Raw genomic sequence first — 21339 nt, 5'->3', positions numbered from 1 at the left:
CAGAGATAGTGGAGAGTGGCTGGCAAAGCGTCTCGACAGATAAGAAGGGAAGACAAAGGCATTAGTTAAGAGTGGAAGATGAAGAAGAAGAAGGTGTGAGATAGTGAGAGTGACTGAGGGAAAGAGGAGAGAAACTAGCCAAGCTTTCTGTTTCAGTGAGGCGATAATAACTCCAATACCACACAATAAGCAAAGAAAGCACAAAATCTATACCAAAATTCTGTATATTGTATCAAAAAATGTGCATATAATACAGTACAGAGTATAAAATAAACTTCACTATTACAATGAACACATACAATGCATTCATACAGTATCAAAATACAAAATATAACGATCATTTGTGCAGTAGTACAAACATTGTCAACAGTGTAAATTGTAAAATCACATTTGAAACTTTGCCCATAAACAATCATGAACAAATACAGTTATAGTAGTTTGCTTTTGTTTAGTATTATGTGCCTTTAATTAATCCACTTCCACACGAACAGTCAGTTTAATCCGTGTTAGTTGCATCGTGTGCTGGTCCCGGTTAGAGAAACTTTCAGAGCAGAGATCAGACTCACTAAGCTAGCAGGAACGTGATGCCGTGATTTCTGTTCCGTCTCATGCGACGACCTTTCCTTTGTCCTGGGTTCTTCCTCCCAACTGAAACAAACAGGGGAAAAAAAGGTTTCATCACTGGTTATTTGCCATTTTGGTTTTAATTCTTAACCTTGTCTTCTTCCTGAATAAACATGAAAGCGTCTCTGAGGTTTCACGCCTAAATAATGAAATAAGATCTGCCATGTTTGGTTTCCCGGATCTCCTCCTGCTCCCTGACTCCTCTCTGGTTTCAAAACAACAACCGGTTCTGACCACGAATCCAAAAACAATAATTATTGGATTCAGGAGTCTGTAATTTCCCAATAGATCATCACCTTCAAATCCGTACACTCTTCACTCTGGAATGTGAACCATCGTACGTAAACCCCACACGTACCTTTCACACACACGTCCATGCAGCTTTGCCTTGAGACGAAGTTGTTGCTGCTGCCTCCACAGCCCGAGTAGATGAACTCCTCACACATCTTTGTGGCTTTGTTGTAGTAATAACGAGGTATAGTGGCTGAGCACTTCCCTTTGTCCAGAGGATCCAAGCAGAGTACAGGAACACCTGGAAAACCAATGGCAAAGCACAGAAACTCTTAGCTATCTGCCCCCTCAAATACAGGCTTTGGACAAACGCTCTAAGCAACCAAACAGAGATCAAGTGTTATTTTCCCTTGGACGCTGAAAGAATGTGTGCAAGCTGATAAGTACCGGGAAAGAATTTGCTCCAATCCAACATGCCAAGAAACTGAAAACTTCCCTCAGCTTTGCTATTTTTAAAGAATAACAATCCATCATTTCCTTCTTAATGAAATATCAGCAGTACATCCTTCAACCCTTTGAGGTTCCACATCCTCATCCCTGAGGAAAAAGGCATCTACTCACTTTTCTGTGGACTGCAGTACTCCATGCAGGAGGTCAGGTCCTTGAAGCGATTGGTATTCCCCTGGCAGCCGCCGTAGAAGAAGGCCTCACACTGCATGGTGGTCATGTTGAAGAAGTAGCGCCTCAGGAACCCGCGGCAGGGTCCCTCCTCTTTGGGAAACCTACAGATCTGTGGAATCTCTGCGTGGAAGAACATCAAAATTTTGGTTTGAGAGTGAGATCAAGCGCAGTTCTTGTACACATTGTTGGAATCAAATCTGGGATCATCTGGGAATTGCTTCTTTAATTATCAAGTTGGACATGTTTGGCAGAGGAGCGACACACACTTGTCACTCTCTGGGGACTTACTTGGTATTCTAAAACACGTTTTCTGGCACTCTGGAAAGCTCTTGAAGTTATTGGCATTCCCCTGGCAGCCCCCGTAGTAGAAAACCTCACATTTCTGAGTGATGGTGTTGTAGTAATAGCGCTCGATTTCCCCTCTGCATGGTCCTTCGTCCGCTTGAAGGAGACACACGCCTGTTAAAGGGAGCAACCAAGGTGATAGTTAGTCACTTGCAAGAAGGAAACTAGCGCGATACAACCGGAGACACTAACTTTGCCAAAAACTTTTACGCACGGCGACAAAACAATGAATTAACGTTGTAGAGTAAAATATCGCGAGATTACAATAAAGAAATCAAACAAGGCGAAACTGTGGAGAAAAGAGACACAAATACTGACGCGCGTTGTGCCAAAATTCAACTTCAAACGGGACTTTTACGCGCTGTGGCGGACGGGAAACCATCTTTACCTTTAGGTTGCAACGCAAAGACGCTGTAAAAGGACGAAAGAAGCGTTAACAGCGTCAGTATGCAGGACTCCATTGTTACACTCAGCTTGAAGTTCTTTCTCCTCTCTGCTCTTCTGCTCCACAGGCACTTTTATAGTAGTCTGTGAAGTTCCCACAGGAAAGTCAGGGGCGGGGGATGGACACATGACTCATTCCCCCACAATTCAACCAGATTACACTACACATTAACTCACTAATTACATCATGGCTAAACGTTTTTTACGATGCAATATTTGCATAGGGGACAGCCAATATCGTGACTAATCCGATTAAAACTACACGAGTCTACAACTACCGATCACTGACAGGTCATGATGATCGTGATGATGATGATGGTGACGGGGTTCTGACAATTATTCGCATGCTCAGAAGGTATATTACTCCCTTTATATTCCCTCATGTACGCGTTGCTCTGTCTTACACACGTATGACACTATTGTGCAACATGAACACAGTCCTCGTCAAGCTCTTGCCAAGTTCCCATCATACACTTGTCTGACAGGGTCCCAACACACGCAGACACACACCCTCACACACGCACACACACACACACACACACACACACACACACACAACACTTTCACTCTCGGTCTAGAGCCTGGGAATCAAACTATCTCTCTCTCTCTCTCTCTCTCTCTCTCTCTCTCTCTCTCTCTCTCTCTCTCTCTCTCTCATCCTTCCTGTCTGTGTTATCTTCGTTATTTGCTCAGTGATTCAGCTCCAACACATTTCTAAGGAGGGAATTCGGCAGAACTTTGCTTCACTAAATCCACAATGTTGCAGTTTCTTTATTAGTGTTACTGTTCAGGCACAAAGGGACATTTAAACCCAATATACTTTATGCTTCCCTCTGCATCACTTGTTTATCCTGTTTTATCAGTCAAGTCAGGTCAAGTCAAAGTTATTTCTTCAGCCTGATATCAAGTACAATCTCAGTCCCAATATCCAGTCATCGTTTCCTTATAAGAATGCACCTGTGGGTGTCATATTTAAGACAATTATGCATCTCCACATTGACAGGTGGAGGCTAAATACAGATTAGCCGTTTTATCAACACGATCTGAAACACGAGGCACCTCCCTTTGACCTTTATCCATACAGGAAAGGGTCCAAATAAACCAAAAATAAAGGCCAAAAATCCACTGCAAGAAGTAGAATATACAAATGACTGTTTTCATATCAATCGTATCAATGAAAACACACACCTGTAGGGTTTTCTTGCTGTTTGGCAACTTCAGATGCTGGTGTGATCACACAAAGGGGCCTTGGTTTAATCAGATTAGAGGATTAGGATTTGTTTTTACTTTATAACCCAGATTGAGGGAGAGGAGAGGGATTCATCTGCAGGTGTTCAGTGAAGAGGACCGCTCCCGGTGTGCATTCGTAAGTACATTTCTATTATTTCCATTCGTGGTCTTAACATTGTTAGATATCATCTTATCTGTAATATGAAGTGGATAAATCGCAAAATGTGAATGTATTCAAATCATATCATAACCCAGCAGAGGAGTCAGTCAGGTGAATCTAAATGAAGAGACCCTGATTGTTTTTTCTTCGTGTAGAACATGCCGGTCATAAATATTGAGGATCTGACGGATAAGGACAAGGCTCAGATGGAAGTAGCCCAACTTAAAACTGAAATCACGCTTGAAAGGTGGTTGGTAAGTTCAGCTCTTTGATCAATATATTGATGTATGAATATTACATTTTACCTTAAATTTTCATATGGTTGATCTGGCGTAATCATCAACTGCTTTGAATATAATAATACGAAACATGATTCTGCTTGGAACACTAATTAGATCACAATGAATAGTTGTTGTGAATGCTTTCTCAAACGATTTGCCTCGATCACAGACATCCAAATGCTGCGAGGAGATCAAGGAATACATTCAGGCCGGAGAGGAGGAGGACATCCTGTTCAAAGGCATTGCAGAAGACAAGAACCCTTTCAAAGAGAAAGGTGGCTGTGTCGTCTGTTAACCCAGATCTGAGGAGCTTTTCATATCTCAGATTAGCCCTCAGTAGCACACAAGGATGTTCACCCTACCTTCATAAATCGGATTACAATTTGCAGACAGAGAAGACTAAGAGTATATAAAGTCTATTTATAGAAATTCATGAGTTCCCAAATAAATGTTTCCCCATCTTCTGGTCCAATTGGTTTCCTTATGATTCTTTCTTTTGTGAAAAGATGCAATAAATAAGAGTTTTATTCGGCAAGAGAGTTGCTTCTCTTTCATTTTTTTTATGTTGTTTCATACATATAAACTGCTTTTATTAAATGTGCATCTTTATATTCAACTAGTCTCATCATTCACCATAGAACAGGAGAGACAGGAGAGACAAAGATAAATCACCATCATCACAGTCTATTCATTCTTATGTATAAAGAAGAGAATTTTTACTCTGACATAAATCTTACTGACATTTTGTGGGATGTATCAAAAGTCAAACGGATATAGGCAATATCTTTTATTTATATTGATTAATTTATTATAATTTATTATATTTAATGTGAGTCCGTCTTGAAAATATTGTTCCTTAAATTGTCTTTTATTTAGATTATTCATTTAAAATACATTTCAATTAAACTGTTTCCTGATTTTTTTGGTTGATCCAGAACTATCTAAAGTCAACATTTTTATTTTTGAATTTTTTTCCATATTAAAGCAAGGTCATGCCCTTTAGGAATGGAGTGGTTGAGCTGGATTTGAACTTATAGAAGCCAAACCTTTGTTTGATATATCTGGCATTTGATATTGATCTGTCTATCTACTGTATATAATATTTTCATATACAGTATAAGACAGTGAGGAGAAAAGAAGGCTAGAAGAATCGGACCAAGTCTAGAGAAGTTGCATCTCAGGAGGGTAGACGAGAACCCAAGCTGGAGGCTGGAAAAGCCAAAGGGTTGAGCAGCTAACAAGAAGCTGGAAGGTCAGGAGATGAAAGTGCAACACATCACATCCTCCTACACGTATTTATTTTGATCACATCCCTCGTGTTCACTTCTACTTTAACTGTTTGATTATCATATTTATTTTCTGTTTGAAGCGGCTCATATTTTCTTTATTTCTTGGATGGATTGTTCAATTTATGCAGATCACTCAAAATTTGAGTCTGGTCAGACTTTCCAATTAAGCTTAATAGATGTACACTTTTATAAGAATAACACACAATATAACATAATACAAAGAAGAAAATAACTTAAAAAAAATACATGCATCAAGAGAATATTTTTCTAAATACTGGAAAAAAATCGACATTGGTTTTTGATTACTCTTATGCTACGTATATTCAATTTAAAAATCAATTAAAATTAAAATTGTACAGTAACTGTGACGTAACATTGCGCATGCGCAGATAGACTGTTGTCATCAGGAGCAGAGATGGCGCTGAATGGAGGATTTCTGCGTTTAAAACTTCTGTCCCGCCGGCGTTTGTTCACCTCCACCTGCCTCGGTGCCTGCCGCCTGTCCGGTAAAGCCTCCTCCGGACCGGCGACGACTGACGAGCCCACCGGCGACCATTTAATCTACACACACGAGCACTTCGCGTTAAAGGAGTCCCTCAGAAAGGTACGCAACGATACAAACACGACGAACAAACAATAAGCAGGAAGGTTTGCGTTTTACGGGAGTTTGTAGTTCAGTACACAGAAGGAGCAGTTTAATTTTTGACATTATTACAACCGTCAGCAGCTGAGTTTAGTCAAAATGAAACAGAAGTAGGTGAGAGGTCAGTTTGTTAGCTAGCTGCTGCTGTTACATGACAGCTTGACCTCAATTGATCTGTGCTAACATGGCCAAAACAATGCGATCACCCCTGGTTTCCCCAGTTTAATAGAGGAAGAGGAAACATTAAATGAACTTGCCTTGGTTCCCCTGATACTCATTATAGGGGGACCTTAATTCCACAGCGGTACAAACATACTCCTAAACCATATTTCAGTGTCAAAAGAGGGTAAAACAAAATATGATACATCCTGTTAAACCAGGAATTCAAGGCCATGAACTAACAAGCCTGGTGCTGCATATGATTTGTTCTTTTCTTGTAAACTCCTGAATATGGATAAAGGCTTAAGGCAAAATCTAACCACAGCCGCTGACCTAAGATGTGTTTACATTTGGTCTTAATAACTGCTCAGATATGCCAAAAAAACATCCTGACCCATTTCTTGAGGCACATATTATCTTGGTCAAAGAAAGTGTAAAACATGTTATTACAAGGTATTATGATAAACTAAAGTTAAAAAAGAAACAAAGTGAAGTGTAGCTGAGAGTAGAGTAGCTGAGGTCAAATTAAAGTACAAGGTTGTATTTGAGTTCAAATGAGTTCTCTCAAGGAGTGAGGGAGAAAGCAGGAAGAAAGGGAAAGTGAGGGTCACTCCAGGTCGCGAGGTGGTGTGTAGGAGGGTTGCGTGAGGAATGGAGGCAGCCCAGGTCGTTCAGCCAGTTTTGTTCACGAGCCACTTACAAGGAGTCCAACCAGCAGTCGATGTAAAGATGCTGAGGACAAAACATAATGCTCGCACGTTTTCAATTTAGTGAAGCCGCTGGAAACACTCGACGACCACTCTCAGGCAAATTACGATCGAATTGTCAATTTGAATTTGCAATTTTTCAAAATAGAACGGTTAAACCACTTTTAAATAAATGAAAGTACCACGTGTGGAAGAGGTTCCCGTTGATATCTGACACCACCAAACAGCCTGGATGATTGGACTGTGATCACACCTGAAGCAGACGTGGGGCTGAGGGACAGATTTGTCTCACTTGCGGTTATTCCGACACAATGTGTGATGAAGAGGCACGTTAATAATACACAATAAAGGGTATCATTTTAATCTGACAGATCCTTTACTTTGCCATACATCACTCGCTATTTTACTCACCAAAGGGAGCGGCTATGTTGCGGTAAACAGGAGGGAAGCCTGTCGTGTGACTAAACCTTCAGAGGATGCCAGCGGGATGAAAATAAACTAGCAGTGGGAATATTGGGAAGGATGACAATATGAAACAGAACTGCAGAACAATATGTCGGCGGTGCAGGAAAGGGAACTGGAGGTAGCGAGGGGTTATTAAAAGAATTCACAGAAGGTTTCACGATGGAATTCAGACGGGGGGTTATAGGAAATCCTCCGATGATTGTTTCAGGGTCAGACGGTTGTAGTGACACCGTTTCCACAACAACTTTTCAATTAGTGGGTGTGTTTTGCTCGTTAATATCGGGGCAGGCGGGTGGGGGGAAACTTTTCTTTTAGTGAAATGATCCGTATAAGAGTGGAAAAAATTCCTGCATTCCAATTATGAGTCTAAAGTGAAATCAAGTATTATTATGAGTAAACTTGAAGTTAAAGAAATATAACTTTATAATAAATTAATGGGAAACATAGAATGGAGGAGAGAGTGCATTGGATTGATGTGTGGGTTTGTAATAACACAGTGTCCCCCGACGCTGCCTTGGTGGTGGGATGGTTCCGGTATGCAACACAAGCTGTCCACTAACCTTTGTGAGGAGATTCAGGATCATCACTCCCCCATGAGCTTCATGTTTCCCTTTCCAGACGCCAGGATTTGAACTTTGACCACTTTAGAGTTTATTGTATTGTTGAGTTAAAATACATTGTAAACTGCTTCTGTCGTGTGTGTGTGTGTGTGTGTGTGTGTGTGTGTGTGTGTGTGTGTGTGTGTGTGTGTGTGTGTGTGTGTGTGTGTGTGTGTGTGTGTGTGTGTGTGTGTGTGTGTGTGTGTGTGTGTGTGTGTGTGTGTCGTGCTGCTGGTTGGTTTGGGTGAGAAGGCCTGTTTACAGATTGAGGCCCAGGCTGAATCTCTTCTGTTCTCAGTGGTAACATGTTTCAGCCAGGGCTTTTCTCTTGGCTGGGTGAGAAGTTGGCTTTTAGTGTTTTGTGTGTTTTGGAAAGTGAAAATGAGCCTGCATTACTTTCACAATCCTGGAAATGAAAACGTGCTCCTCTCCCTGCGTCCTCCGTGGTTGTTTGACGTGAATGTTTCAGCTTCTCACGCTCTGCCTGGGCCTCTCCGTGCCAAACAGAGATTTTAAATAAATGAAGTAAAAAGTATGAATGATGGAAATGCTAAGTTTCTTTCACAGGCCACATCATCACAGATGCCTCGTTTAACTTCTGTTAGGACTTGAGCTTGATAGATTCCTGCATTCAGTAAATGCCTAATTTGTTTTAATCATAGCTTTTTATTGCCTTCACCCTCCATTGAGATGATATTGTGCTCAGAGACGCGTTTATGGTCTGGATCTGTCAAAGGGTTAAAGCTGTGGGCCATTAAAAGTGTTTGTGCATAACACTGTTTCCATCTTTGTTATCCACTGAGGAAGCGGAGAAAGGCATCCAATGGCAAGATGTTTCCAGGAGCGGTTATACAAGTTTATAACATTTGGCAGGCAAGAGGACAAGATAATTAGCTGCAGAATGTTGAGCAAGAATCAGAGAATGCGAGTCAGAGCACATCATTTTGATTTAATTATCTTTAGTTTGCTTTTAGTAGCAACAACAACATTTACTATCACTGTTGTTTTACAGAATAGCTCAATAAAGCACCGAATGATGGCAGAGCATGATGACTAAGTGTCGCCTGTATGTGTGGGTGATTAACCTACTGTGCCAGGCAGAGTGGCAATCCCCCCACAAACTGTTACGAAACAATAGATCCGCAGTCTGCTCTGAAGTGTGTGAGCAGCTCGTGGATTTTTCCGTCATATAAGTGGCTCTCCAGATGTGGACCACACTTCCAGGTGCGCCGGGTTACTCACGGTGTCACGCTTTTACTCACGGGGTCATGTCGCGTGGAAGGGGAGTGGGTCAGAGCCAGGCTTCACTCCCGGCGAGCACTTTGGGCATGACTCACACACAAAAAAGCCCACAGGGATTTGTACACATGGAGTTTGGACTGAAGAGAGAGGAAACCCTCCCAGAGTGCCGGAATCCATTTCTTCCTCTTTTCTAAACTCATAATTATGTGTTAATCCTTCAGAATTTAAAGAAGATGTCATTCAGTTCTGTTTCAGTTCAGCTCTTCACGCTTGTCTTCTGCACTGTATTCATCATCTGTAAGGAATCCTGTATCTGTGGCCTTGCGGGTGAATAGACGCCTACCTGTCGGTCCTTCCATCCATTTTCTATACCCACTCATCCTACCCGTGTTCAGAAGGAGGCTGCTGTCTTTCCCAATTTGCGCCAGAAGGAGAAGAGGCGGAGTACAACACTGACAGGGCAGACAGAGCGGAGACAAAGACAGACTAGAATGCACAGATTAGAGGGGGAGAACGTGCAAGTTGCACGTCCCCCCCCCCCGGCCCCCTCCGCTCCTCCTCTCCCGCCGCTTCTCACCAGTGAGCAACTGCTGCACCCAATTTTCACTCAGTGGAGGGTTTCAGCTTTGGATGCGTTCCAGAGTTCATTCCAGTGCCAGGGATGTCATTTCTTAGCTTCAGCACAACAACAAAAAAAAACACTTTCTCATCTCTAATCCCAACACAACAACAATTTCCTTTGGGGATGAATAAAGTTTGTATATATTTCTTAATGTAACACAACCGCTGACGTATCAATATTAGCATTGGTGTCGTTTCTTTGTGAGCTGTTCACTGCTCCCCACACTAACAAAGCCCTGGGATTGAGACACAGGCTGTAGCCACGTCTCCATCAAATGAGCCTGCAAGTTGTCGTTTTCTGTGTAACCTTACCACCGGCTGGATAGCAGTAGGGGACTGATAACATGTGCATGTGGGAGATGGCACGCAATGCATAGGAGGTATTCATCATTATGCATTCACTCTATAGAGTCTGGATACATTTTCCCTGCCTGCTTTCTATTCATTGGTGTGTAAGCCTTTATCTTGCTCTCTGCTAGAGATAGATTACATGGATTTAAGTAGGTATATGCACCGCACACCAGGGAACCCATGCGTATGTAAAAAAAGAATCATTGTGTGTGTGTATGTGTTTTTCCCCACTCATTTACCATTTGGGGCTGGGAGAGAGACAACACTGAATGCAGTGTGTGCTTTGGCACGCACAGGCACACACAGGGAGATAGAAAATAAACACATATTTCTCCCCTGCTGTCTCTGTGCTATAGATCATCGACCAGGAGATCAACCCATATGTGGATCAGTGGGAGGCCGAGGGGAAATTTCCAGCCCACAAAATCTTCAAGATCTTAGGAAGTGCAGGCTTTCTGGGCGTCAACAAACCAGTGGGTAAGAAGTCCCCACAATGGGGTTAGATGTCCCCTCAATGGGGTTAGATGTCCCCACATAGATGTCCCCTCAATGGGGTTAGATGTCCCCACATAGATGTCCCCTCAATGGGGTTAGATGTCCCCTCAATGGGGTTAGATGTCCCCTCAATGTGCCTTATCAGACAATATATGAAAAAGCTGGCATATGTGCAGACGTTGAGCAGAGTAACATGATGGACCACAACAGAACCATCTGTGCCCGTGGGTGGAGTAGACACATCATTGTCTGTCGGTATGAAAGGAACTAAGACCTGAGCTTGGTCCGTTCTGAAGCAAGGTGTGTTGAAAGTGCATGCTGGGATATTTTTTGGCCGTGAAGAAGGAGCATTTGGTGAATAAAGAGAGAGACACTCGGGCTTAATGAAGTGGGTGTTTGTATGTCAGAGATAGGAGAAGGAAGAAAAGAGTGTTTGATTTACAGAAGTAGAAGCCTTTTTATTCATGAGCAGGCTTGTGTTTGTGAAAAGATTCTGAAGACGTAATTCTCTTGGATGATGAATAGACAGCCATCGTGTCAAGGTGCCAAACTCAGTGCACTTCTGCCCACGACCTGACTGTGCTGCTCAGAGAACTTTGGCTTTCACAAATAAAGTCAGACCTCACGATGCACTGCCTGCGAGCGAAAGTGCTGCAAAGCTTCCTCTCCCTTAACTGCCTTACATGGGCAATAAAAATGTAAAACAAGATTAAGAGCATGAAAGGATATTTACAAGCCGAGCATTATACGAAAATGCTTTAGTCAGGGTGTGAGGGCTTTGTCTGCCATGGATTTCTGCCCATTTCCTTGGGAATTCCAGCTGAGAACGCTAATCCACGAGGAAAAGAAACGAGATCGATTCATCATCCAGGTGTCAGTCCGCATGATAAATGCTGTCGGGGTGTGCCGGTTCTGTTGCCATTGCAATCCTCCCCGTCATAACTCTGCTCCATAAATCACCTGGAGAAACCTCAGGCTTATTATTTTTTAATCCAGCTCCTATCACAGACGGTCGGAATAATAATTGACGGTGTTATTCCAAGGTGGGCCGAACCCCAGTCAGGACAGCTGACCTGTAACGGACTAGAACCTGAAGAGTCCGGACAGACCCAGGTGCTTTTGACGGGCAGACGTTCACTGACATTTTCTCTCTGTCAGACGAGCTCATGCTGTATATTACAGTTATGAAACGCTCTGATCGCTCTGATCGCTCTGATCTTTGGTGCTGCTCTCACAGCAACGCCTCACAACAGCTGTCCACTACAGCGTAGCCCATATCCAGATGTGAAGCCAGCTGTGTCGCCACAAGGATGAAGAAAGAAGTAGGACAAGTAGAAGAAGAACCACAGGACGTTTGCAAGCCTGTGTGTTCTAGCCCATTTTGTATTCCTGGAGAAGATTGAGGAAATTGGAAATTGTAGTGAAGCCGGAACTGAGAGAGATTAGAGGTGTGTATGTGTGGGTGTGTGTGTGTGTGTTAGTGTTCTTTTTGGAAGATGAACATGGAAAAGAACAACGGTGTCCTCTGAACAAAGCCTGAGGAAGTGTGTCCGTCGTAAATCTGTTGATGTGAGGAGGATTAAAATGTGCCGAGTAGACAAAGCGTGAGCATTAGTTGGCATTAGAGAGGACGGAGCCAGCAGAAGAGTGTGAGGGCAGCCAATCAGGCGGTCCGATGTGCAGCACGGGAAACTGCTGCTGTTGTACTTGAGTAAGAGTGTCAAAATGATATGAAACAGAAGAGACTAATGGTGCGGGGATGTTATCATGTGCAGTTTAGCGTGTTGTTGCTTTGTGGTTTGCCGTGATTTAGGAGCTCTGTTCCTGACTCACATCATGATCCTGCTTTTTTGCTGCAGGTTAATTGATGTAGCGGTTTAGTTTAGAAGTCCGGCCAAAGGAGACACGATTTAACAGACGGAGGAAAACAGATAATCTCCTTTTGATCAGAAAAGACCTCCAGCTAAATCAACTCTACACTCCATTTAAGAAGTCATTTCTCTCTTCACTAAATCTCACGTCCTTTAGCGGAGCGTCCGCTAATAGGGTGAGATCATTTACCCGTCCACCTCCGATATAAATCACTTTATTTCATGGGTTTTTGCAGAATGGAGTGGCCTTTCATTTGTTTGATAAAGTGGACTCCTCGACCTTACTGTGGTTCGTTTCAGGACACATCCAAAAAGCCTTTTTCCTAATAAATATCTAACTAAATCCTCAAAATCTTCAGCTTCTCTGCTTTTATAAACTTGATCATGATGGTTAAGGCTTCTGTCTGCGGTCTTTGGTGCCACTAAACCCCTGCGCTCATCCTCTAAACAGGAGAGGAAAGACATTTATTGCCTTTCCAAACAGGGAAAGCAGGAAGTTTTGCCAAGGAAACGGCATGGAGGGAGAAGATGGGGACTGACCTGTGGCCTCGTGCCCGTTTTCCTCTGCTGGGACAAAACTCTATCTGTACTTCACACCAACGCTTAGGCCTTGATGACCGCAACCTGGCAGCCCACACACTTTCTTCACGTTAATTTGCTTATCAATACTGGCAAGAGTCTGTACTTTGATCACAGACGCCTCATACGGAGCTCCGCCCCCTGACGAGAACCCCCGAGCAACATCTGCCGCGCGGGAGAAACATCTGTGCGTGAACCGTATAGACGTCCGCGGCGGGACTTTGTTTGCTTTTCTTTGGGCGGGCTCGTTCCGGCGTCGAGCCAGCTGCTTTTTTCTGAAAGTGGGAGAAAAAGCGCAGCACTTCCCTTGGTCCATATTATCCACCGCAGGGTTTCCACGCCGCCTGTCAGCCTTATCAATGCACGGCCACACCTGTTTCCGCTTGTTTTTTCGGCTCCCCTACATCGCTTGTTTGCTTGTCTGCTTCTCTGTCCCACTTTATTTGGCCCTCTTTCTTTCTCTCTCTCTCTCTCTTTCGCTCCCCGTCGCTCTTTTCCAGACATTCGTGCGAGTCGGCCCTTGGTGGCACAAATTGGCTCCACTTAAGTCACAGGCCTTCATGTGTTAGATTTGCTCCTAATTGCACATCAGCAGTCGGTGTCTCTATTGTCCTGCAGCCCAAAATGACAGAATCTCACAAATATTCAATCTGCTGCTATTTGACTGCTCAACATCGAGCCTTTCTCACAGATGAAGAAGTACTGCCAGACTCCAGCGCGTCTCAAGGCCGTCCAATTGCTTTGTGTTGCACAAAAACAAATGATTCCCGCCATTGATTATTGTGTGTGTGTGTGTGTGTGTGTGTGTGTGTGTGAAGAGAATACAGAGAGAGCTGCAATATGAAAGAGGAGGCATTAGCTGTCATTAATTCTGTGCGTGGTGGACAGAAAACTGGCCTTTAACACAAAGTATATTAGTATGAAGATCAGGCCGCTCTCTTCACAAAGGCTGTAACTGATGATGAAAGGGAAAGAAAAGTGAGGAAGAGCCTTTCAGAAACAACTGACAGTTTTAAATGTGGCCCATAATGCACAGTTCCACTCCATTAAGGACCTGAGGTCTGTCCAAACGCCGCCGCTGCTGCCAGGAGACAGGAAATAGACGGCAATTTTGGTCCCCCCCCCCCCCCCCCCCCCCCCCCCCCCCGCCCACTTAAATGGGTTGTTTAAGAGATCAAAATCAAGTTTGATATTCTCAGGAGAATAAAGGAGACGGCACTAAGATGACAATGACCCCCATCAGCCGCACGCCGCTCGCCTCACACACGACTCTGGATGCTGCAATTACTGACAACATCCTGTAATTAATTTGAGTGCATGCTCTGGAATCAGCAGATCAGTGTAGGACATTATGCTTAATAATTTGGTGTGTGTGTGTGTGTGTGTGAGAGATAGAGAGAGAGAGAGGGAGACGGGCAGACGGACAGGGATGACATATGCTTTGAATTAAGGGCTCAGATTTAAAAATACTTAAGGGAAAGTACTTCTGCTTTAATGTGACTAATGAAGTGAAGGCTTATATTCCTCTAAAGTGATTTTCTCAGTGCTTGTTACACGCTGTGCTAAGTGAGCTGTGTGTGTGTGTGTGTGTGTGTGTGTGTGTGTGTGTGTGTGTGTGTGTGTGTGTGTGTGTGTGTGTGTGTGTGTGTGTGTGTGTGTGTGTGTGTGTGTGTGTGTGTGTGTGTGTGTGTGTGTGTGTGTGTGTGTGTGTGTGTTCCCCCCCTGCGCAGAGTATGGAGGCCTGGGTCTTGACTTCAGCTACAGCATGGCGGTGGCAGAGGAGCTGGGCTACATCCGCTGCGGAGGCGTCCCCATGGCCATCGGTGTCCAGAGCGACATGGCCACGCCCGCACTGGCCAGGTACAGGACACGCCCCCACACGTTCTTCCAACACCGCGCTGATGACGACAAAGACGCACACTAACAACTACATTTAGAGGAACCTCATTTATGCTTCTGGTAGATGGGTTGGATTGGGTTTGATTTAGTGAATATTGTCTGCACGAAACTGTACCACTGATGGGAAATCCACCCCAGTTTAAGACCCCCCCCCCCCCACACACACACACACACACACACACACACACACACACACACACACACACACACACACACACACACACACACACACACACACACACACACACACACACAGGAACATCCCGCCGGGTCGAAGTTCCTAAGTGATTAAATCCGGTGACCTCGGGTTGTTACTGTTCCCGTTGATGCGAAACAGCTGGCGATGAAACAAGACAGAACTTTCGTTCTGAGTCCCTGGAGTCTAATTAGGGGATCTCCACTCGGCTTCATGTAATCCACACTAAAAAAAAAACCTCAGTGGATCATGTGGGAGCGTGGCGATGTGTCCGTCCCTGTGGAACGCCACAAGCGTCAAACGTGGAAAAGCTGTTGCCCCAAACATGCTGTCTCAATCCTGGTTCTGGTGTGTGTGTGTTTGTGCAGGTTTGGTTCCAACGAGCTAAAGAAAGAGTTCCTGATCCCCTCCATAATGGGGGATAAAGTGGCATGCCTCGGCGTGAGTGAAGTCGGCGCCGGCTCTGATGTCTCCAGTACGTCCCTTTCCTTCCTCTTCCTCTTCCCTCTGTTAATCGCATCATCTCCTTTAACAGTTTCATTAAAGGAGCCATGGAGAAGTATGTGAGACAGAAATACAGAATTAAAATAAGCTTGTCACTCATATACAAACCCTGTCTGTTGTCGTTGGCACGTGGAGGCATCACGACCAAGGCGGTGAGGAAGGGGGACGAGTACGTGATCAGCGGGGGGAAGATGTGGACCACCAACGGCATGCAGGCGGACTGGATGTGTCTGCTCGCCAACACCAGCGACGGACCCCCGCACAGAAACAAATCTCTCATCTGTTTACCCATGGACCTGCCAGGTATGCAAGACCACGGACACGCATCCAGTGTAATCTTCATCGTTCTTACCGGCACAAGCGGGGGCTGTGACGTCTGCAGCCTCGTCTCTGTAATAAGAACTAAAATTCCAGCCGCTGTCGGTGTTCCCGTTTAGAAGATTCCCGTTAAACACAACGCACCCGCTGTTTTGCGTCACAGTTTCTGTCTCGTCTTGCCCATTTCCCGCTACTTCCAGGGGTGCAGATCGCCCGGCAGATCAGCAAGATGGGCATGTGGTCGTCGGACACGGCGCAGGTTTACTTCGACGACGTGCGCGTGCCGTGCAAGAACGTCATAGGCCAGGAGGGCATGGGCTTCACCTACCAGATGCTCCAGTTCCAGGAAGAGAGACTCTACGCCGCCGCCAACGGTGAGCAAACCCCTCACTCATGTGTCTCTCCCCTCTCTCTCTCTCTCTCATCCAACCCTTGACCTCCTGTCTCCTCCTGTCTCCTCCTGTCTTCCTTTGGCAGAAGTTTGAGTTCAGTCTAGAGTTTACTTCGGGGGAGTTCAGCTGATCTACAAAGCTGTGCCTTTATTGCATATTTCCCAGAAATATGACCAGCTGTCATCACGGAAACTCCTGAGAGTGAAGCTAATGTGACACACTGAACAAACAGGAGCAGTTACTGGCTGTAGAGGATAAAGTTCCCAAGTAAAAGTAAAAGTAGAGATATCTCACTCCCAATGAAGTGAAATTTGCCCATTTGAAGAAACGACTTCAGTATGGAAAATGTAGTTTGGCCTTAATGCTCTTTGATGGAGCCTTGTCCTGTCCTTCTTCCTTCCTTCCTTCCTTCCTTCCTTCCTTCCTTCCCTCCAGCCGTGACCATGTTGGACGTCATCATTCAGGAGACCATCGAGTACACGAGACAGAGGAAGGTCTTCAAGCTGCCCGTCCTGCACCACCAGGCCGTCCGCTTCAGGCTGGCCGAGCTGCAGACGGAGGTGGAGCTGCTGCGCTCGCTCTTCTACTGCGCTCTAGGTGGGAACAGGAAAAGTGTTTTCTCTACCTTTAAATCTGTTTTTGCTGCTCAAGCGTTACAATTTGCTGACCTTTAAACTCGAAAAGGTCATGGAACGCACAATGGCACAACTGGCAAAACTGACTTGTCTAAGATGATTAAAACACAGCCAAGGTGGCCTACACACACACACACACACACACAGCTTATGCCATAAAGACATGAATAAGTGGGTGCATCTGTTACAGAGGTCAAAGGCCGTGTGTTTGTCTGCTTTCTCCGTTCGTAATCACTTCAGCTTTGAGTCGATGCCTGTGGCTGGTAAACATTGAAAGCACACTCGCATACACCGATACAGATGAAAGGTCTTACATCTGTTTGGAACAGAGCACACACACACACGCGTCTTCACACACTGACACATGTTGATAGATCAGCTCCTGCCGACGGAGGAATACTGATGAACTGCTATTTAGTCTTTGTCCCGCATTCTGCCTCTCCCATAATCACTCTTCCTCTTCCCTCCTGTGCGTGCAGCGTTGTACATCAAAGGCAATGATGTAACCAAGCTGGCGTCCATGGCTAAGTTGAAGGCGGGCCGTCTGTGCAGAGAGGTGACGGACAGCTGCCTGCAGTACTGGGGAGGGATGGGCTTCACCAGCGACGTGCTGGTCAGTAGATTCTACAGGTACGGCGCCGCGTCACCTTTGAGTCTGACCGTACTCGTTTCATTCCCACTTTCCAATCAAGTGACACTGTTCCAACTATTTAACACCATACTGACATCTAGTGGTGGGGCAGATAACGCAGCTGAACTGAGGGGTTTAGGTTGCTCCCTGGTTTTATTTATGTGATTTAGATATGAGAACCCAAGTTTGTCCTCTGTGTGTCCCTCTCCCTCTCTCTCCCACACACACACACACACACACACACCACAGGGACTGCAGACTGCTGTCGATTGGTGGAGGAGCCGATGAGGTGATGCTTGAAATCATCTGCAAGTACATGGACACACTACCCAAGAAGTGATGTCATCATCGTCACCTGACCTGGCAGGGGCTGACGTCACGTCTCTGCTGATATTCACATTGAATAACGTAAATCTAACCAACCAAGTGCAGTAAGGTGCAGCTCTTTAGCTGATCTGGAGGCTCACCTGTCACATTTTGTCGCCTTTTCTCTTTTTCTTCTCTACCGTCCGATTGACACAAACTCAGAATGTTCACACAGCCTTTTGCTACTTAAGTACTGTTGTAATTATGTTGTTGAGCTTAAGCCCCCATTTAAAGTTGGAAATGCAAAGAAAAATGATCTGTGCATTTTTAAGGATTTAACAAACTTACAAAGTTGTGTAATCATCACTCTGATTTTCTCTCGTGTGAATAGTCCTGTTTTGTTTATACGTTGTGTATATTTTAGGGATATTGAAGGAAATCCTTGCTTTTTAAATATTTAACCTTTTAGAAAAGTGACATTGTGCCATTCGAATGTGCATCCAAATGAAACTTAGTATGCTGCTAACGTGTGAAAATCATGAAAGATAATAAAACAAAAGATTTCAGAACATAAAATCTGTTTATTTACATTGGAAAAACACTTTTACAACAAAGCTGAGGTGGTCAAATAACCGATTAGACAAACAAACTAAGGATGCTATTTACTTTGATTTATCCATAAATACCTAATATGTTTGTTCTCACATTAGTCTAAATGATGTAATAAACCACAGGCTGTAATACTGTCCATTACTCTGTGCTGCTTTAAGCTCCTTGACAGTATTAATGATGCATATACAGGAACCCTAGTAGTGACTGGAACACAGGCTGTTGGCAGTAACAATCTGTGTGTGTGTGTGTGTGTGTGTGTGTGAATGTGAGTTAATTTTGGGCCTTATGCACTTTTCCTCATCGTCACAATGGCATTGGTCCGATGCATCAGCGTGGCACAGACTGCAGAGAGAGAGAGAGACGTAGCGTTCAGGGGGCCCAGGAGTCCAGCGAGGTCACGCCATCACCTCAGCTTGATGAACCAGTACAGGACGAAGAAGACAAAGAGGCAGAAGAGCAGCATGTAGCACAGCAGCTTGGTCTGGCTGCCTCGGGACAGCCGCTTCACTCTGCCGATGGTGGCGCCCAGCAGGCCGCCTGTCGAGTCAAAGTCTGAATCCTGCCGCGTGGAAGAAGGGAGAAGGACGAGGTCAAAGTGCAGGCAAGCAACACACACACACAGACACACAAAGTTTCAATCCCCATCATTAATGAGGGGATGATTGAATCTTAATTGGTGGAACAGAGAATTGGAAAAGTACATAGACTCCTATCACCATGGTAACATGATCCCATTAAGACTGGAGAACAAGTTGAGCAAGAACAAGTTGCAACCTCAAAGCAAACACAGTGTCATTTAAGGTTACATTTTTAAGGGATAATGAACTGAAAGTGTAATCTTAAGAGGAAAGTAAAACTCACCATGTCGTCCAGCATTTTGTTCTGATATTTGACTTCTGTTCCAATATCGATTGTCAGCTGTAAACATCAAATTTCACACAGTAAGAAAACACAACTCGACTGATGTAACAGTAACAAGTTTGATGCTAATAACCATATTGATCCCAGCCCACTCTTACACTCTTCAGAGCGGTGACTTTAGCTCTCAGTCCCTCCTGTAGATGCTGGTTCTCCTCTTCATACACGCTGTACCCACTCGCGGCATAATTCCCAGGACCTCCTTCAGCTTAATACAAACATTAAAAATTAATATAAAGGTAAATATGATGTTAAATAAGCAGCACAGGGCCCACACACAACAATCACTTAGCATTAGCTCCCTAGCACGGAAGCTACGGATGAGTTCAAATCAAGACGATATAAACTTGTTCCTTACCCAGACCGGCGCGTCTCATCTCGGCTTGATGAAGTGAACACTACCCGGTGTAAAACCGTTATGTTACTGACTAATTGTAGCGGAGTTTGAAGAAACTGTACTGTGTTTATGAGCGGATAACGGTGTTCACTAGGAGACTACACATCGGCACACGACACGTCATCTAACGGCGGCCGGCGCGGACAAACTTCCCTGCACACGCCCACTTTCGCGTTTTAGCGTTCGAGACGATTTCAAATACAAAGTCATGTACACAATATTGATCAAACAGCGGGTTTATTAAAATTATAATAATAAAAGAAACACTAAGATGAATCGATAATGATATATCACGATTTAATAACAAAATATATACTCTAAACACAATTATACATCCAATCATCCCTCCATGTTTGGATAGATGCAATATCGTGTATTGAAATGTGAAAAATTAATGAAGTTGCTTACGGAAATGAGCACAATGAGTTTACAAAGCCACTACCAGAGATCATCAATTCTCATCCGTGTGTTGCTTGATTGGCACATACACGTTCTTGACTGACTGTGTTAGTCTTTCGCTTAAGGAGGCAGATTAAGTTAATCATTATCTGCCAACAGCAAACCCAGCATGAACCTTTACTTTAAGGCAGGATGATCCCTGGTTTCAGCAAAGCTTTTATCTCCTCATTCTGCTCTTTGTCCATTTATTTGTTATCTATTAATATTTGTCTTTGTCTGTGTCACAATGATCTTGTTATTGTCAGTAACAGTAAAAGCATGCAAACTTTCAAACAAATCTATTTCAATGCATCATTTAGACATAACACATACGTGATTATTAAGGCAAATAAACCTTAATGTTGGTGACACTCACTGATTGTTCACTGTGAATGTTCGGCAAACATCAATGGGTTAATTTCTGTTTGTTGATAGAAGCATTATTATTATTATTATTATTATGATAAGGGGAAAATTGTTCTGATGTTCTCCCGGACACAGACAGATTGTTTCCTTTGAACATTCTGAAATATGGCCGCCATAAAAGAAAGATAAATATCCTGAGTGAGTTTGGGCTCAGCCGTAGATCCATCTGCTCTGTGAAGCACAAGAGATTCCATTTTTCCAAAATCCTCCAGGTGCTGTTAGCATTGATTAGTTTTCCTTATCCCTTCATAAATCACCTTTCACCTTGCAAAGTGCCAATATCACAGGAGACAGCTAATATGATACAGGAGATTAAAATTACTTTCTTGACATTAATTTATTCCAATTCAATATCTAATAGATAAATACAACCTTAAGCTCCCATCCATCGTAATGCATTTCAATGCCCCAGTGCTGATCTTTTTATGTCTCCCACAAACGCTTCGCTGTATGCTCGACCTTGGCCCGGGTGTTAAAGGGAAGGAGACTATTGATTGAACTGTGTATGCACATCCCAACTGTATTTATGGATCTGAGAGGATTGATTCAGATGAGTCCTCTGGATGGAGATGTTAGGTCCTCTGGAAGCTGCTCCTAATCCTCACAGAAACTCTCCAAAACCAGAAATACCGCTTTCAATGGATAGAATT

At 44.0% G+C, this 21339-nt stretch overlaps 4 protein-coding genes across 4 annotated transcripts; 2 read left to right on the top strand and 2 right to left on the bottom strand.

Annotated features, from left to right (window-relative positions):
• Positions 1-208: 208 nt before the first annotated feature.
• On the bottom strand, positions 209-2420 carry tfpi2 (tissue factor pathway inhibitor 2). The gene is made up of 5 exons (XM_076149708.1): positions 2270-2420; positions 1825-1995; positions 1477-1656; positions 983-1156; positions 209-648 (listed from the first exon to the last, which is right to left on the bottom strand). Exons 1-5 carry the CDS (start codon positions 2340-2342, stop codon positions 566-568), a joined length of 681 nt encoding a protein of 226 aa, XP_076005823.1. The 5' UTR covers positions 2343-2420; the 3' UTR covers positions 209-565.
• Positions 2421-3627: 1207 nt separating this feature from the next.
• On the top strand, positions 3628-4365 carry gngt1 (guanine nucleotide binding protein (G protein), gamma transducing activity polypeptide 1). The gene is made up of 3 exons (XM_076150022.1): positions 3628-3691; positions 3871-3969; positions 4166-4365. Exons 2-3 carry the CDS (start codon positions 3874-3876, stop codon positions 4289-4291), a joined length of 222 nt encoding a protein of 73 aa, XP_076006137.1. The 5' UTR covers positions 3628-3691; positions 3871-3873; the 3' UTR covers positions 4292-4365.
• A 1295-nt stretch (positions 4366-5660) lies between these two features.
• LOC143000537 (putative acyl-CoA dehydrogenase 6) lies at positions 5661-18646 on the top strand. Its single transcript, XM_076149892.1, has 9 exons — positions 5661-5889; positions 10429-10549; positions 14748-14877; positions 15481-15587; positions 15752-15919; positions 16135-16308; positions 16762-16923; positions 17441-17591; positions 17842-18646. The coding sequence occupies exons 1-9, from the start codon at positions 5701-5703 to the stop codon at positions 17930-17932; spliced, it is 1293 nt and encodes a 430-aa protein (XP_076006007.1). The 5' UTR covers positions 5661-5700; the 3' UTR covers positions 17933-18646.
• bet1 (Bet1 golgi vesicular membrane trafficking protein) lies at positions 18508-19961 on the bottom strand. The gene is made up of 4 exons (XM_076149893.1): positions 19787-19961; positions 19530-19636; positions 19372-19428; positions 18508-19069 (listed from the first exon to the last, which is right to left on the bottom strand). Exons 1-4 carry the CDS (start codon positions 19803-19805, stop codon positions 18914-18916), a joined length of 339 nt encoding a protein of 112 aa, XP_076006008.1. The 5' UTR covers positions 19806-19961; the 3' UTR covers positions 18508-18913.
• Between the last annotated feature and the right edge of the window lie 1378 nt (positions 19962-21339).

The sequence above is a fragment of the Genypterus blacodes genome, unplaced genomic scaffold (genome assembly GCF_046128005.1).
Source record: "Genypterus blacodes isolate CSIRO-AG114 ecotype Tasmania unplaced genomic scaffold, CSIRO-AGI_Gbla_v1 ptg000048l_1, whole genome shotgun sequence".
Classification (NCBI taxonomy): domain Eukaryota; kingdom Metazoa; phylum Chordata; class Actinopteri; order Ophidiiformes; family Ophidiidae; genus Genypterus; species Genypterus blacodes.
This window is presented reverse-complemented; position numbering and strand designations above follow the sequence as displayed.

Bases quoted from the DNA above. Each gene is read 5' to 3' on its own strand.
- gngt1 (XM_076150022.1), top strand. From the start codon at position 3,874: ATGCCGGTCATAAATATTGAGGATCTGACGGATAAGGACAAGGCTCAG. The intron at 3,970-4,165 runs GTAAGTTCAGCT...CCTCGATCACAG, and splicing joins TCACGCTTGAAAGGTGGTTG to ACATCCAAATGCTGCGAGGA.
- LOC143000537 (XM_076149892.1), top strand. From the start codon at position 5,701: ATGGCGCTGAATGGAGGATTTCTGCGTTTAAAACTTCTGTCCCGCCGG. The intron at 15,588-15,751 runs GTACGTCCCTTT...TGGCACGTGGAG, and splicing joins CGCCGGCTCTGATGTCTCCA to GCATCACGACCAAGGCGGTG. The intron at 16,309-16,761 runs GTGAGCAAACCC...CCTTCCCTCCAG, and splicing joins ACTCTACGCCGCCGCCAACG to CCGTGACCATGTTGGACGTC.
- bet1 (XM_076149893.1), bottom strand. The intron at 19,429-19,529 runs GTAAGAGTGGGC...TGATGTTTACAG, and splicing joins AAGTCACCGCTCTGAAGAGT to CTGACAATCGATATTGGAAC. The intron at 19,070-19,371 runs GTGAGTTTTACT...TCCACGCGGCAG, and splicing joins ACAAAATGCTGGACGACATG to GATTCAGACTTTGACTCGAC.
- tfpi2 (XM_076149708.1), bottom strand. From the start codon at position 2,342: ATGGAGTCCTGCATACTGACGCTGTTAACGCTTCTTTCGTCCTTTTAC. The intron at 1,996-2,269 runs GTAAAGATGGTT...TCCCTTTAACAG, and splicing joins CTTTGCGTTGCAACCTAAAG to GCGTGTGTCTCCTTCAAGCG. The intron at 1,657-1,824 runs GTAAGTCCCCAG...TCTTCCACGCAG, and splicing joins AACGTGTTTTAGAATACCAA to AGATTCCACAGATCTGTAGG.